The 13,624-nt window shown below is 57.5% G+C and overlaps 1 protein-coding gene across 3 annotated transcripts in view; it reads right to left on the bottom strand.

Annotated features, from left to right (window-relative positions):
- Nucleotides 1–13,624, bottom strand: part of TMEM104 (transmembrane protein 104) — a 52,250-nt gene that overhangs the window by 5,603 nt on the left and 33,023 nt on the right. For all 3 annotated transcript variants that reach the window (XM_074343646.1, XM_010950803.3, XM_074343647.1), the window contains one exon: nt 12,525–12,618. In XM_074343646.1, the coding sequence (XP_074199747.1) occupies nt 12,525–12,618 (94 nt within the window). The remainder of the gene's footprint in view (nt 1–12,524; nt 12,619–13,624) is intronic.

The following is a 13,624-nucleotide window of genomic DNA, read 5'->3' as shown; positions in this document are numbered from 1 at the left end:
CAGGCTGGCTGCGCCTCTGACAGCCACTCTCCCGCGGGTCCTGCATCCGGAGTTGGGCTCGCCAGCCGGTGCTCCAGAATGTAGACTCTCTGAAGCAGACGTACTTCTAGACCCAGTGGACTCTCTCCGGCTTCTCACGTGTTACCCAGATTTCCCCAAACTGCCACTGTTAGCACACCCAGGGACCACCAGTGTCCCTGTCTCCAGTTTTGGAGTCTGCAAAGCCCTGCTGTCTCTGTTCAGACCAGGCCTGACAGTCCTTCCAGCCTGGGCCCCCATCGTGCAGGGAAAGCCACGATGACACAAGGCACTTCTGGGGGAGCAACGCAGGCAAACAGTGGCCAGAAGAGGCTGGCTGCCAGCCCATCAGAGGCTCAGGGCTCCCCATTGTCCCCTTCAGGCCACATCATACCCCCAGCTCCCTGGAAGGAAGAGGCCTTTCTCCCAGGACTCACGGGAAGCCAAACCAATGTCTTCCCACAATGACACTTGGGACTGCGCTCAACGGAAATGTCATTTATTACTTTTAATCAGAGCTGCCTGATACTGTCGGGTACAGGAGGGGAGGAGGAAAGCCGGGAAACAGGCCTGTGAAAACTGCCAGTAAAGATGATTTGTTTCTGAGGCTCTCAGCCCACTCCTGTCCCTGCCGCTCCTGACTCTGAGGGCACCACGACTCTTGCCGCTGCAGGGACATCACAAATCTTGCCAGCTCCAGTCAGTCAAGGGGAAAGTGGCAATACAGTTCCTTCCTTGAGCCCAGGAACTGCCTCTGGCTGAACTCTCTGAGGGTTGGGACAGGACACCCTGTGGGGCCTCCCTGTTCCCTCGGGGATGCCTAGGACCCCGGCAGTCTGGCTTGTCAGATTTCTTGGGGTGTGCAGGCCAGAGATCTGTATGGGAGAACCATACCCAGGAAGTGCGCTGGGGCAGGTGAGAGAGGGGGACCCAGGGAAAGGCTGGATGGGGTGTAGGTATGGTCCTTGTGTGCCAAGGAGTCTGTCCTGAGCCAGGAAGGGTTACAAAGCAGAGCTGAGCGGGTCGGGCCGCTACCGCTGGGAGACAGGGCCCCTGGGGCCACCCGGTGATTAGGTGTTCAAGAGGCTGCAGCTGGCAGTTCTGCCAACAGAGGTAGGCCACCAGGGTCAGGGCAGAGAGGGCAGCTGTGGAAGGCAAGAGACCAATCCTGCTGTGCCACCACTGTCTCAGGGGGTCACCTGGTGACCTGGCGCTATTCCTGGCCCAGGCCCAGGCCCGCACGGCCGCCAGGCTCAGCCTCGGGGCCGTGGGTCTGGTGAGCGTGCGGGAGGCAGGAAGAAGCTGGCTGGCTGGATGTGAGGGCCTCCCCTCACTGCTCCCTCCAGCTGGGGTGCTGGCTAGTGCTTTGCTGTTCAGCTTCCTCCTCAGCCCTAAATCTCCAAGAGGCTGTAAGAAACGCAGGCAGAAACTGGCTTGCTGACTTCAGGGCGAGCTGTCTGGACAGCCCTGACGGGTGGCTTTGCTTATTGTAAACAAACCAATTTAGGAAGCAGGTTTCCAAAGAGTTTTGACTGATTTTTTTTTTTTACAGCATGCATGGGCACCCCCTTAAGAATGTGCACCTACTAACAGGGGTCCTCCAGAGTTGCTGTCTTGGGAGCTGCATCTTTACATCTACGATGGTGTGGGACATTTTCCAGAACTTTCTGGATGCCTACAAAGCCGTAGCTCTGGGTGGTAAGAAAACTCTCACAATTTTCCGGCTATAATTAGCTTTACCTGATAATGCTGTTACCTAGATTTGTCACCCATTTTGTTCCCTTACTTGAACAAGTCTATCCGCCAGAACAACAGGTCTGTTTCCAAAAACCAGATCTACCCTCAAGGGCTGGATGTTTGCTCCTGTCTAGGAATTAAGATGCCAGAGGCTCTTGAGAGGTGATTCCAGGGGCGTTAAAAAGTGGCCGCTTCGTGGGGTTGCAGCTCCCCAGGAAGCCCTAGGTAACCTCGGGACGAGACGGGGAAGTGGGAACCATGGGGCCCCTGGGAGGACATGGGGTGGGTGCGGGGTGATGTTTTCTGGAGTGGAGACACGGGGGCAATGATCCAGCCTGGTCTCCAGATTGGCAAGTGCAGTAGAAACCAGTGGTATCCACGCACTGCGTTGTGATGGAAGGACAGAGAGTGAAAGGAAGGAAGGAAGCAGGAGGGCCAGGTGCGGGCGGCTCTGACCTTGAGGGGTCCCGGCACTAGGGGCGTGAGGACTAACCTTCCCACTGCCACCTGGCCCTGCCCTTGTGACCACACTCCTTTGCTCTTGGCCCTTCCCTCCTCCGGTTACTGGAGGAGCAGAGTTCAACAGCCATCTTCTAGATTGATCGCCCTGTCTCCAGGAGATAGCTGCTCCAAAAACTCATTAGGTCTGATAATAAATCAAGATGAAATGAGGATGACAGGATGTGAGCGACAGACACGGCCAGCAAGCACAACGGAGAGCAGGGCTCTGAGCGCGCACAGGATGCCCAGGGTCTGGGCGCCGCCACTGACAGCTCGTGCCACCTGGCCGGGGCCGTGTGGGAGGTGGGGATGGAGGCAGAGGAGGACACGGGGCGGGCTGGGCTTCTCTCTGACCCTCACACGCTGTGCTCAGAGAGCCCACATGATGGACGGGGGTCGCAGTCCCCATCCACCTGCACTGTGCACCAGCAGTCACGCTCCAAGGGGTGAAGAGATGCAGCGAGTTGCCAGGCAGGATGCTGCGGGGGTGGGGGAGGAGGTGAGGGCCTGATACAGGTCACATGAGGAGTGGCTGTCGGCCCCGGAAGGTGCAGCTGCAAGGCGACGTGGGGGGTCAGGAGACTTCTCTTTTAATATCTGCAGTAACAGCCCACGTGAAAACAACTGCCCTTGCTTCGTGCGCCGCACAGGGCTCACCGGGACAGTTCATTCATTCCACAAAGATGCACCCAGGGCTCTCACCTCACGGCTGTGTGTCTGTCTGACCTCACAGCCCCTCTCCTTTGCAGAGGGGGAGCCAGTGAGTCGACCCCCTTCTGAACTCCTGCCAAAGGGCAAAGGTGGTCCAGATTTTTAAGGAGATGAGAGTGAAAAAACAAACATGATCCCAAATCTGGATGACTTGCCTCTCCTGGTTCCCCACTTGGCTCTCCCAGGCCCTTCTCCCTGGGGCCTCATTGACTAGATAAAGCTCTGAACCGGCCCAGACCTCACAGGAGTCAGAGTTGACTCATTCTTGGGGCCAAATGGGGATAAGCAGGGGTCTAAGGTCAGGGCCCGGGGCTCTGAGGCTCACTTCTGCAGAGTCCAACCGGCAGCCCCAGTTTGCCTCTCTTGGGTCTGTGGGTCAGGGCAGAGATCAGAGTGGTCAGTAGCTAGCTGCATCCTCCGTGCACTGGAACCACCTCGGGTGGGCGCCTGCGTGCTGGCCTGCGCTGGGAGTGGAGAGGGAAGAGCTCGTTCTGGGCCTCTGGGTGGCCCGGCTGGCACTGCCTTGGCCCCGGGGCTGTGGCGAGGCTCTCCCTGGCCCTTGGAATGGTGGCGAGGCCTGTGCAGAGCTGTGAAAAGGGAATGTAAACTAGCTCCTTTATCATTTTCTCATATTGAGTACATGTTGAAAAGATATTTTTGATATGAAGTTGAATAAGCATACTATTGAAATTAAAGTTTTAAGACGTGCCTACCACAAAACTGGAAATTCCCCAGTTGGCTCACATTGTATTTTGATTGGGCAACGCGGGTTTACAGCGACCACGCCTCTGGGGAGTGTGCATCTGTGAAGCATCTGACCTGCTGGGAATCTGAAAGATTTCCGCCTCCTGCCCCCAACCTCAGCCCCGGCTCCTAACTAATCCTGTCACCGGCCCTGATTTGCTCTGAGACACTGAAGACCTTGGGCCAAGGTGCGATACTGCACTGGTCCCTCCTGAAAAGCTAAAGGCAAAACAGGCTTTCAGTTCCCCTGGGCTGTGACCACCAGGGTGGCCTGCCCTGCAGCGGGGATACTGGCTGGGCCTGTGGTCCTGGGTCATTAAGTCAGAAGGACATTTTGGTAAACACGTGAGCTCGAACAGAGCTTCTCTGGAACGCAGGAGGGCTGTGCACAATGGCCCGCGCCCCTGAGGCCCTGGCCCCAGTTGTCTCCTTTGCAGGCACCGGAGGGAATGCAGCTATCACAGAGGAGGGGGACGCTTTCTGCTAAGGCCAGAGCCCTCATTCTTAATCCCCAAGGGCTCTGGAGAGCACAAATAATGCAAAGCTGTGACCGAGAGCCCAGGGTAAAGGCTAGGACTCCTTCCAGCAGTGCCTCGGGGCATCCTCACAAGCCAGCCGCACATCAGGCAGGGCCTCAGCCAGCCGGCCTCCCGGAGAGCTGCGGCCTCAACTCCCTGCGCTCTGGACCCTGCCCAGCTGCCCCGCGCTGTGGAGTGGGCCACCCCCAAACACCTTGCTGCTCCTCGAGCCCCGTAAGTGGCTCTGACTCTGACACGTGCGAGGTGGAGGCCATCCGTCAAGGTGGCTGACAGGAGGATGGCACTCTCTTCTCCAAGCAGGGAATCAAGATGCCAGGGCTGCGGACGACGACTGGCCAGAGTGTGCCCATCCCCAGCTCAGGCTCCGGTGCTCCTCCTTTACTGCCACACAGCACTGGGAGGGGCTGGGGCACGGCTGTGTCTCTCAGGCTGGGTCATCTGAGCTTGGCTGGTGCCTCCCGAGATTCAGGGGGGCTGGGAGGAGCTGAGGGGGGTAACATCAGCCTGACCTGAGAACCACTGAGGACTAAGCAGTTTCTCCACCCTAAAAACAGGAGCAGGTGGCTGGGCAATCGTTCCTTAAAGAATAGGACCCGCTGTGAACAGAGTGCCATTTGGCAGCTCACAAGAGCCGCAGGCCAGGGGTGTGAGTGGGAAGTCACCCCAGGAGGCTCTAACACCTTGGAAGGAGGAGGCAAGTGGGGGAGGGAGGCCACTGCTGCTTTTCTTCTGAACAAGCTTAAGTTCTCAAGTTACACTGGGTTCAACTGATTCTGCCACCGAACTGTGTAATCCTGGGGTGGGGATGGGGTCCACTTAACTTGTCTGCACCTCTGTTTCATCACCTTTAAAAGGGAGATGCTCATGGTCCCTGGGAGGATGGAATAAGATGGTACAATAAAGCACGTGGCCAGAGCCTGGCCCACAGCGATTGTCCAAAACCGTGTTAAGTCCCCTTTCTCACTGCAGAAACCTTATTTTCCATCCTGAAAACCCATTCAAGTAGGAAAACCTGTCAATCCTGAGTTCTCACTTAATTCTCCTTTTGCTCCAAGGAGGACCCAACCCAGGTCAAGCTGCAGTCATGCCCCCTCCCTGAGCATCTCTGGTTCAGGCACCAGCTAATCTTTTGGGCTCTGGTGGTTGGGAGGGGGTGTGAGGAGAACCAGGAACAGACTGCTCATACCTGCTCTGTGAAGCAGATCCACTTCCTTTTGCTCCGCCTGAGGCCACACTGTCCCTATTACCCTGTCATCTGGGGAGACTCTGGGTGTGTGCTCTGTGTATGGGGTTAGGTGAGCCTGGAAAGTAATTCTGTTTGGGTTCTTTGGGGCTCACGTTGGTCCATCCTTCCTCAGTCATTGCCCTCCCACGGGAGCACAGGCTGTGGTTGGGGTAGGGGGTCCTTTCATGCCCCGAGAAGACAGGACACGCTGGGTCTCTGGCTGGAAGGGGTTCCCTCTGGGGAGAAGGGAAAGCTCACCATGCAGGTGTGTTCGGCTCCAGAAGCATCTTGGCCCTGGGTCACATTTCACGCCAGGCCAGGGAGACATTCTGTGATTGCTAGCCTTGCCTGCAATAACTCACAAAAAAGTCACCTGGGTTTCCACTGAAGAGAAGAATTTAAAGCCAATCTGACTACCTTCCCAAGCTGGATCAGCCCCTGGGGTTTCTGGAGGATGTCTAGCTCTGTAGGTGTCATTGTCATCAGGGAAGCAGAAGAGGAGGATGTTTAAATAATCAGCTTACAGGACCGTGGTTCTACTCCAGGACTCAGGGCAGAGCCGCCCGCCTTCCAAGTGTGTCAGGAGGAGCAGGTCGTTGATAAAGGGCAGGTATTTGAGTCTCGGAAGCAATCAAGCCTTAAGTACGAAATCAAGAGTTCTGGCCTTTTCATCCTACAACTTTCCACGCCCTTGGAGCAAGTGGTCCCTGGGAGGGCAGGCTCTCTGTCCTTCACTCGTGAGCTGTCAGGGCAAGCTCAGTTCGTAATCGCAGGGAAGGTGGGGCCCAGGGGCCTGTGGCTGCTGGCGGACTAATCTTCCCAGAGGCTGGAAACATAAACCTTCACACTGCCGCCTTTCCTGCGGGCCCTCAGCCCTTTCTTCTTGCTGTGGATTGAACTGTCTCCCCCTCTGATTTGTACGTCGAAGCCCTAACCCCAGTGTGACTGTATCTGGGGACGGGGCCTTTAAAGAGGGATTACAGGTTAAGTGAGGTCATAAGGGCGGACCCTAATCTGATGGGACGGGTGTTCCTTTAAGGAGAGAAAGGGACACTGGAGCATGCTCTCTCTGCACACGCAGAGGAAAAGCCAAGTGAGGACACGGTGAGAAGGCGGCCGTCTACCAGCCAGGGAGGCCTCACCGGAAAGCAACCCCGAGAACACCTTGATCTTGGGCTTAGTCCAGCCCTCGGAACCGGGAGAATAAATTTCCACGGTTTAAGCCACCCAGCTTGTGGTATTGTCATGGTAGCCTGAGCCGACTGAGAGCTGTTGAGCAGTGGCTGGACGCAGAGAGAAACCAGGGAGCGGAGAAAGCGGACAGGCAGTACAGGACAAGGACGCTGGGTCCCCAGGTCTGACCGTACATTCCGGAGCTCCAGGGTGGCCCTGGGCCTTGTTAGCTCTGCGGACAGGTATGGACGCCTGACGTGGCTGGGGTGGCCCCTGGCTTGTGTGAAGCCCAATTGTGTGTAACTGTCATCAGACACCTCACCCCGCTGACCACGAGCTGCCAGGGCCTCATCCTCCCTTCCCTTGCTGGAGTCCAGGCACCTGGCCTGCCAACCTCCTGGCGGGGCAGGAGTCCTCATCTGGTGGCCGGGTCAGCACGCGTGTCAGCCACACGCAGAGCAGAGCTGCCGACACAAGGCTGCTCGGAGGAGAGGTGCGGCCGAGAGAGCAGCGGTGTCTGCTCAGGGCCAAGTAGAGCTCTCAGGTCAGGCCTGTGCTAATGACAGGGGTCATTTGGTGGCATGTGGCTGGCCCTTCAGCAAACTTTAATTAGGTGTCCAGTTTACCCTAAGAGCTTTAAGATAGAAACCCCCAGTTCCTTTCCTTTCAACTGACCTCTGTGTCTGCAGAGAGAACTTGTAGAAAACCAAGAATATAATTAAGACCAAAATGAAACATACACAAAAAGGCTCTCCTGCATTCCCTCCGTTGGCTGTGTGACAAGGGGTATTGAACGGCCCAGGAGAGCCCTGGATGGTGGCCAGAGACAGGGTGGGCAGGGCAGCAGCGAAGGCTCAGGGAGCACAGAGCAGAGGCTGGCTGGAAGCTCAAAGGGGGCTGGTATGCTGCCCTCACTATGGGAGGGGGTCCTTCCTGGCCCTTGCAGAAGCACCAGTTGAGTGAGGGGGCAGCAGTGAGTGCCTGGGAAGGAATTCAAACACCAAGCTGGCAGGACGAGCCAACAGGATGTGGGAAACAGATGGCCCAGGCGTAGAAGACCCCTGGCTACTGGTGGTGACAGATCACAGCCATCCCCCCTAGGAGACGCTCGGCTGAGATCAGTCACGGATCTGCGGGGGAGTCAGCCACGTGGCCACAAATAATTCTGGGGACAGGTAAAACCAGAGCCCTTATGTTCCCAGGTGACGGTCTCCTCCTGGGGACCTTCTGCCACCCGGGCCACCACCACTGAGTCCCACCTCTCCCTGCTGGCTCGGTCTGGAAGACAAATCTGGGGCACCTGCCAGGGGGAGGTGGGGGAGCAGGGCTGAGAAACTTCACGAGGCCGGCTCAAGTTTATCTACAAACGGTCGGGAGGATGGCGCCTGACCCACTTTGCGGGAGCACCGAGACAGTAATGACGGGTGTGGTGCTGCTCTGAATACACAATCAGAGGGAAGGCAGCCTGTGGGTCCCTGACAACCCAGACCAAGGAGGGCTGCCACGCGCCAGAGCTGCCTTTATTAGAAAGAATCGTTTTTTTAATAACACCAAACGGGGCGCCTCGAGATGAGCCAGCTGTTTGTGTCCCCAAGTGGGAGGCGTCTGCCGGGGGGAGTCAGTAATGGCTGGGGAGTCGGTAATGGGAGTGGAGTAATGATGCCACCGTGCCCCCTTCCAGCCTGAGAGCTCCCCACCGGTGGCCCAAGTGGGAACAGTCTACGGTTGTCGGCTTAGCTGTAAAGCCACAGCTGCTGGGACCGTGGGCATGACAGTCTCCTAAGTGTCCCTGGTTGACTGATAGCTGACAGTGAGAGCCAGGAGTGGGGGAAGCCGGGCCTCTCTGTGAGGTGGGCCTACGTCTCATTTCTCTTGGGCTCAAGCTTCCTTGAAGACGGTGGGGGCGGAGGCCTGCAGGATGCAGGGAGGGCTCCTGGCCCCGTGAGCCCTGGGGACCAGCGCTGGGGTTGGGGGGTGGGGAGGCTGTACAGACCAGCTGGTGATGCTCTGAGATCTCACCAAGGGACATCCATCCAGTGATATGGCTCTTTCTGGAGGCGGCCTGGGCCATGTCCCTGATCTCCTGGCCGGTCCCAAGGAAGGCTCACTCTGAAGCCACTCCTGAGAGGCAGCAGCACTCCTGGGATGCAGCAGCCCGAAATGACGATGGTGGGGACACACAGGGCTGATGTCTGAATGCTGACCTGCTGCCGGGGACTGTGCTGCTAGCATTTCCCACGTGGTCCCATTTTATCTTCTGGCTTCTGTCACTGTCTGACAAGGAGCCTGGCCTGTGAGCGCACACTGGCGGTGGACACCATCCCACTCGCACTGAAGGGAACAAAGCGGGGAGGTGCAGCAGGGGCGGCACCTGGGCCAGAGCCTCGTGAGCTGAAGTAGCCGCTGGGTGCGAGCGAGTAGAAGGCACGCGGGGCTGGCCAGGAAGTCTCCCGGGCCGGAAAAGTCTCGCCTGCCAGGACAGTGATCGGAGACCATCCTTGTACACGTGAATTCAGGGGCATTTGCAAACCAGGTCTCCCAAACTGAGCAGCCTGGTCTCCCCAGAACTTCTTTGGACAACAAAAGAAATGAATCAAGGTTGGCACTTATCAGACACGTTCTGACATTTTCCCGGACAAGTGGCTATTTGCAAAGGCCATCCAACCTTTAAATCCCAGCCTGGCAATGCGAAAACCCTGGAGGAACCGGCCTACAGGCTTCTCAGCTTGTCTTGAGCTCCAGGGGGCCCTGCTCAGGGAGGGGCTCCTGCAGTCTTCCCCGGCCTCATTTCAACAGATGGCAGAACAAATTCCTAATTAAGCACGAGAAAGTTTCCGGCTCAGCACATTTATTTATGATTTTCCGGTTCCTTTGGTGCTCATTCTTCCCTTTTGTCTTCCTGGAGCCCAGGCCAGCTTATTGCCACCCTGAGCTCCCCACTCTGCTCTCTTGGACAGTCTGGGCCCTAATCTGGGGAGAGGGAAGAGGCAGGGGAAGCCGGAAGGAGGGAGGTCAGGCCGCACAGCTGCTGTTCAGACGCAAAATGAAGAGGGAGTTTGTTGCAAACTGACGACTTGGTGCAGACTTGAGAGGACAAATGGGGCCCTGGTGCTCACTGCCTTTGGAGGAGTTCTAGAAAGATCACCTGGGGTCAGCTTGGGCCAGAGGAGAGAACTCCCCCTCTGGCATCCCACGGGCAGGGCTCGCTCCCTCCCATGGCGGTGCTGCCAGATTCCACGACCTCTGCCCCCTCCCTCCCGTCCTGGCGCTGCGCCTCTGCCTGGGTCAGGACCAGGCAAACACCTTCCCCACGGTTCTGGGCAGGGAGATGCCCGGGGGGCTCCAACGCTCCAGGGCTGAGAACTGAACCCGGGGCCCGGCTACACGCCAGAGAGCGTACTTCACTGGGCGACTTCTCTCTCACTTGAGGGCTGTGTGTCACATGGAGGATTACTTTTCGAGTCGAGGGCTGAGAGTCTCACGGAGAAAAGCAGCGGCCCGTGCTGTCACCCGCAGCAGTGCTCTGGGGAGAAGGTTCGTGGAGAGTCCACTGCCATTTGATTATCTCTCAGATCAGAGGGAGGAAAGAGGCAAATGACTTGCAGAGACAGCGATGTCACCACCAAAACACGAGCGCAGATGACCTTCACGGGCTGGACTCCACCTCGCTCCCTCTCAAGGCCACGGCCTGCGCTGCCAGGGGCTACCTCTGAGGGCCCGGAAGCCGAGGGGTGGGAGACCCGGAGGAGTCCCGCTGCAGTCCCCTCGCCGCCCTGTGGGAGGGGGCTCTGGTTGGGAGGGGGAGATGCAGAATGGGGTCACCAGGGTCCGGGGTGGCCCATGCCATGGGAAAGCAGTCAATTTTCTAAAGCAACTGGTTCCGGAGCCTGGTTTTGGAGAAGGAGAGGTGTCTAACAGCAGAATGGGGAGGGGACGAGGGCTGCTCGAGGTATGTGAGGACACCTCGTACGTGAGGGTTCAGCGCCGCCTTCACAGGTGGGAGCTGGGTCTGACTCAAGTCTGGGGGGCACCTGGTGGCCTGTGCCAAGACGTAGGCTCTTTACTTACTGTCAGCCTCCTCCTCTTCCTTATAGCCTTCTCCCTTATAACAAATGCGTTGCTCACCAGAAGCAGAGAGGACTTTGTCATGCTAAACAGGCCCTAGGGTGTACGGAAGCCATTAACTGTCATTATCTGGGCGGTCTCCCTCGTGGGCTGACGAGGGGAATCCATCATGCCAGCTACAGCACGGGTGTCCCCTCCACCTCTCCCACGCTGCTCCTGCCTTTCCAATGGAAAGGGACGGGGAACCTGTGTTTAACAAGCCCCTTCCACCGCTGATGCGGAAGGTCAAGGACAGCCAGTCCCGAGCAGGGCAGGGGCCAGACCTCCAGGACTTGGGGACCTGACTTCAGGGAGCAGAGGAGCTGGGGCAACAGAGTTGGGCCACGGAAGCGAGGAGGGAGAACATTTTTCTCCAAATACTGTTTGCTGAGAAAATGTTTCCTTCTGAAGGTCACTGGGGCTTTCAAATACTTCCTATAAGTAGGCTTACAAGGAGAAGATCGGCTGGCCGGTAATTCTGAGCCCCGGCTGAGCCTCGTTTTTGGACACAAGCCCTGCTGGCACTCAAGGAGGCTCCATTCCAACATCTTACTCTGGAACTAGCGTGACCCTCACGTTCTAAGTAATGAGTTTGCTTTTTGTCCCAGGTGGTCACGTTAATTTAACCCAGGGCTTTGGAGCTTGTGAATGCAATTTGGGAAAAGCATCCTGTAGGTGAGATAGGATCTGACCAGCTGGATGGGGTAGACAAGGCAGCTGGCCCTGTCCAGGTGTGTGGGGTCCTCCTGCTCCCTCATCTCACCTGGTTGGTGAAGGGCAGGCTCATCGAGCTAAGAGGCCCCAAAGCCCACACACCAGACGGCTCAGTCCTGCTCTCGTTTCCTTGCAAAGGACCAAGAGTGGGAAGAAGCTACAGGCTGGTGAGTCCAGCTCAAGACAAGGCACTGACAAAGTACCCCTCAGGGTGGCACAGGAGCCTTTCCGCCATGAGCCCTGGATTGGAGGCCGCCCCGTCCACGTGCTGCAGAGCCTGCCCCTGCAGGGGAGGGGGGTGGGCTGGATAACCTGGCAACTTCCAAGCGAAGATGCGCCAGGACACTCCTGGGATGCAGTGGCTCCTTAGGCTAGGATCTTGCAACCGATCCCAGAGCATCTGTTTGCCAGCAGGGGTGGCAGCGACCACACACCCTCTGGTAATGGGCCCAGGTGGGTCAGCCGCCTGGCTGAGGATGAGGTCAGAAGTGAACGAGCTCCCTCCTGCAGACCAGATATTAGGGGAGAGACCCCCAAACCCCCACCGAGGACAGAGGCGTTCTTGGTGAGCGGGCATTGACAGTTAGAAGGTACTGTGGATGGGGTGTCTTTTCACGCCCTGGTGGCTGGGGACGCAGAGGCGGCTGCCATGGCCCACTGGGTTTTATGGCTGAGCTGCACAGTGTGCCCAGGAGAACAAAGAGTAGGCTGCTGTCCTGCCCTGAAGGGGGCACAGCCCAACCTAGGCCTCCAGGCACCACGGAGCCCAGCCACCAGCCTGTGGGTTGGTGGGATCCCAGCACAGTTGAAATCAGGTCCCAGGCCTAGTCCCACCTCTATCTGCATTATGTGACCTTGAAGTGACTTACCTTTTTCAGTACTAAATTTCCCCACCAGTATAAAAGGCACAGAGCACCTGCCTCCTCCTTGCCCTTGGGAGTCCACGGAAACGTTCACCACCTTCTAGCCAGGGTGGTGAGCCCACGTGGCCATCTCAGGAAAGGCTGAGGATGGGACGAGGTGAGAAAAGGTAGACTCGAGATGTGTGTCAGACTCACCGATCCATCTCATCAGCGAGGTTAGGATCTGCAGGTACTTGGTCTTCTGGACATCAAAGAAGGTGAAGGGTCCGAGGAGGAGAGTGAAGACAGCCTGGGTGACGGAAATGAGAGTGAGAGGGGTGCAGAGGCTGCGCTGCATGTGGCACACTGTATGCATGGGGAGGGCACGTCATGTATGTGTCTGTGTGTAGGACACACTGTGTGTGGGTGTTGGGGGAAGGACACACCGTGCATGTACGGAGGGCACGCTGTGTGTGTGGGGAGGGCATGCCGTTCATGCAGACTCCACCCATGGCCAGGGCTGATCCTAACCCAGGTGTGCGCCTGTACCGGCAGAGGCTCCCGGGGTTCAGACAGCATGACCTGGCGAGTTCCCAGGGTGCAATGGGAATGAATCCACAGCTCTGCTTCTCTGCCGTTCCTCACACTTACTGTCTTAAGACTACTTTCTAGGCCAGTCCCGGGCGACATCCTGGGGACACTGCCCCCTCGCTCTTCTTCTCTTCAGCAAGTATTGACTCAGGGGTCATAGGCTGGCACTGAGCTGGCACGAGCATGAGTCAGGTACGAGACCCAGGAAGATGAGGTTCCAAAATGAACACCAGGCGCACCCCAGGTCCTCACCGGGAAGAAAGGATGCGGCAAGGGGGTGGGGGGACGATGCAGGTGCCCTGATGATACAGCACAGTGGAGAGGACACCACCCTGAAGGGCTGAGAGGAGAAGGCTCACTGGGATGTCGTTTATCAGCAATGTTTTGGACGTCAACAGAAGGGGAAGCCTGGAGAACCAGAGCCGGTGGCTTCCAGGGCAAACCTGCCAGAGAAACAGCGGGACCGAGGAGCAGGGGCTGCATCCAGGAGAGCTGGGAGTGGGGAGTGTGGGGGTGGGGGCCTGGCTGGAGAAGTGGGGGCCACTGGCCCTCATCCCCTCACTTCTCTTCCTCTCTAGAGAACAGGGGAAAGCAAGTGTTTACTTAGGGGCAAAAAAGAGAGTTCAAACCCTGTCTTAGAGAGCTGGTCTACGGGAAATTCGAACCCTCTTTGCGAAAGAAAATGGGGGTGAAAGTGGCGCAGTGGGGACCCGGCCTGGAGACCG

This window comes from Camelus bactrianus, chromosome 16 (assembly GCF_048773025.1).
Source record: "Camelus bactrianus isolate YW-2024 breed Bactrian camel chromosome 16, ASM4877302v1, whole genome shotgun sequence".
NCBI lineage: Eukaryota > Metazoa > Chordata > Mammalia > Artiodactyla > Camelidae > Camelus > Camelus bactrianus.
Note: the sequence above shows the minus strand (reverse complement) of the source record. Positions and strands in the feature narration are given on the sequence as shown.